This window comes from Phaethon lepturus, unplaced genomic scaffold (assembly GCF_000687285.1).
Source record: "Phaethon lepturus isolate BGI_N335 unplaced genomic scaffold, ASM68728v1 scaffold22675, whole genome shotgun sequence".
In the NCBI taxonomy this organism is placed as follows: domain Eukaryota; kingdom Metazoa; phylum Chordata; class Aves; order Phaethontiformes; family Phaethontidae; genus Phaethon; species Phaethon lepturus.
This window is the reverse complement of record NW_010541492.1, coordinates 368-1574: the sequence shown is the minus strand read 5'-3', so window position 1 is coordinate 1574 and position 1207 is coordinate 368. Positions and strand designations below refer to the sequence as shown.

At 65.5% G+C, this 1207-nt stretch overlaps 1 protein-coding gene across 1 annotated transcript in view; it reads left to right on the top strand.

The window, feature by feature from the left end:
- Positions 1-8: 8 nt before the first annotated feature.
- LOC104621308 (protein NipSnap homolog 1) overlaps positions 9-1207 on the top strand; it is a gene marked incomplete at both ends in the record, with an annotated part of 1441 nt that continues 242 nt past the window's right edge. Inside the window, 5 exons of the mRNA XM_010287759.1 lie at positions 9-144; positions 317-362; positions 672-766; positions 914-984; positions 1094-1207. Of these exons, the coding sequence (XP_010286061.1) occupies positions 9-144; positions 317-362; positions 672-766; positions 914-984; positions 1094-1207 (462 nt within the window). The remainder of the gene's footprint in view (positions 145-316; positions 363-671; positions 767-913; positions 985-1093) is intronic.

Genomic DNA, 1207 nt, shown 5'->3' with positions numbered 1-1207 from the left:
AGCCGCTCTCTCGCAGGGGGTACTCGAGGGACACCGAGGGCAGCTGGTTCCGCTCCCTCTTCGTGCACAAGGTGGACCCCCGCAAGGACGCCCATTCCAACCTCCTCTCCAAGAAGGAGACCAGCAACCTCTACAAGATCCAGTGTGAGTGGCCCCGTGGGGAGGAAGGAGTTGGGGGTGAGCGCAGGCGGCGTGCACCTCACTGTGCTGACCCCCCCCTCACCAATGGGGACCCCCTGGCTGCGCTGCCCTGGGCCCTGCTCCCCGCCAGGGCCTTGGCCCCTGCCCTGGCAGCCCCTCTCTGCTCTCCCCGCAGTTCACAACGTGAAGCCGGAGTGCCTGGACGCTTACAACAGCCTGACGTGAGCCCCACTGTGCATTGTGGGGGGCTGCCCAGCATCCCAGCGGGGTGTTGGGGTGCCGCTCTGGAGCGAGGGGGGTGAGAGGGTTCATGCAGAGCTCTGCAAGACCCTGGGCAGGCCCCTGCCCCTTGGTCCTTGCCTCAGTTTCCCTTCCCGTGAAATGGGTGCACTTCCTGCGGCTGCTTCAGGTCCTCTGAGGGCAGACCCATGCCCAGACCCCTCATGCTGGGCTAGGAGGGCAAATGGGGATATTTGGAGCATTTTGGGGTGGCTGCCCCCCAAACAGCTGCCCTCCCTGTGGACCCACAGCGAGGAGGTGCTGCCCAAGCTCCACCTGGACGCCGATTACCCCTGCGACCTGGTGGGGAACTGGAACACATGGTACGGCGAGCAGGACCAGGCAGGTGAGGGCAGGCTGGAGAGGCCAAGAGTGACAGTGAAGACCTTTGCTCGTGCTGCGGGCTGGCTGTCACATGGCGGGAGAGGGCTGGGAGCTGCCGGGTGGGCTTTTGGGGTGCTGTGTCCCTGCCAGCCCCGTGCTCTCCTTCCAGTGCACCTCTGGCGCTTCTCGGGCGGGTACCCGGCCCTCATGGACTGCATGAACAAGCTCAAGCAGAATAAGGTACGGCCAGGGCGGGCTGCCTGAGCACTCTGCCTCGCCTCTTGCCTGCTCCCCCAGCCTGGGTTGCGCTTGCCCCCACCCCAAAACCCCTGGCTGGGGCTGTCCCCAGGAGTACCTAGACTTCCGCAAGGAGAGGAGCCGGATGCTGCTGTCCCGCAGGAACCAGCTGCTCCTGGAGTTCAGCTTCTGGAACGAGCCACTGCCGCGCCAGGGGCCCAACATC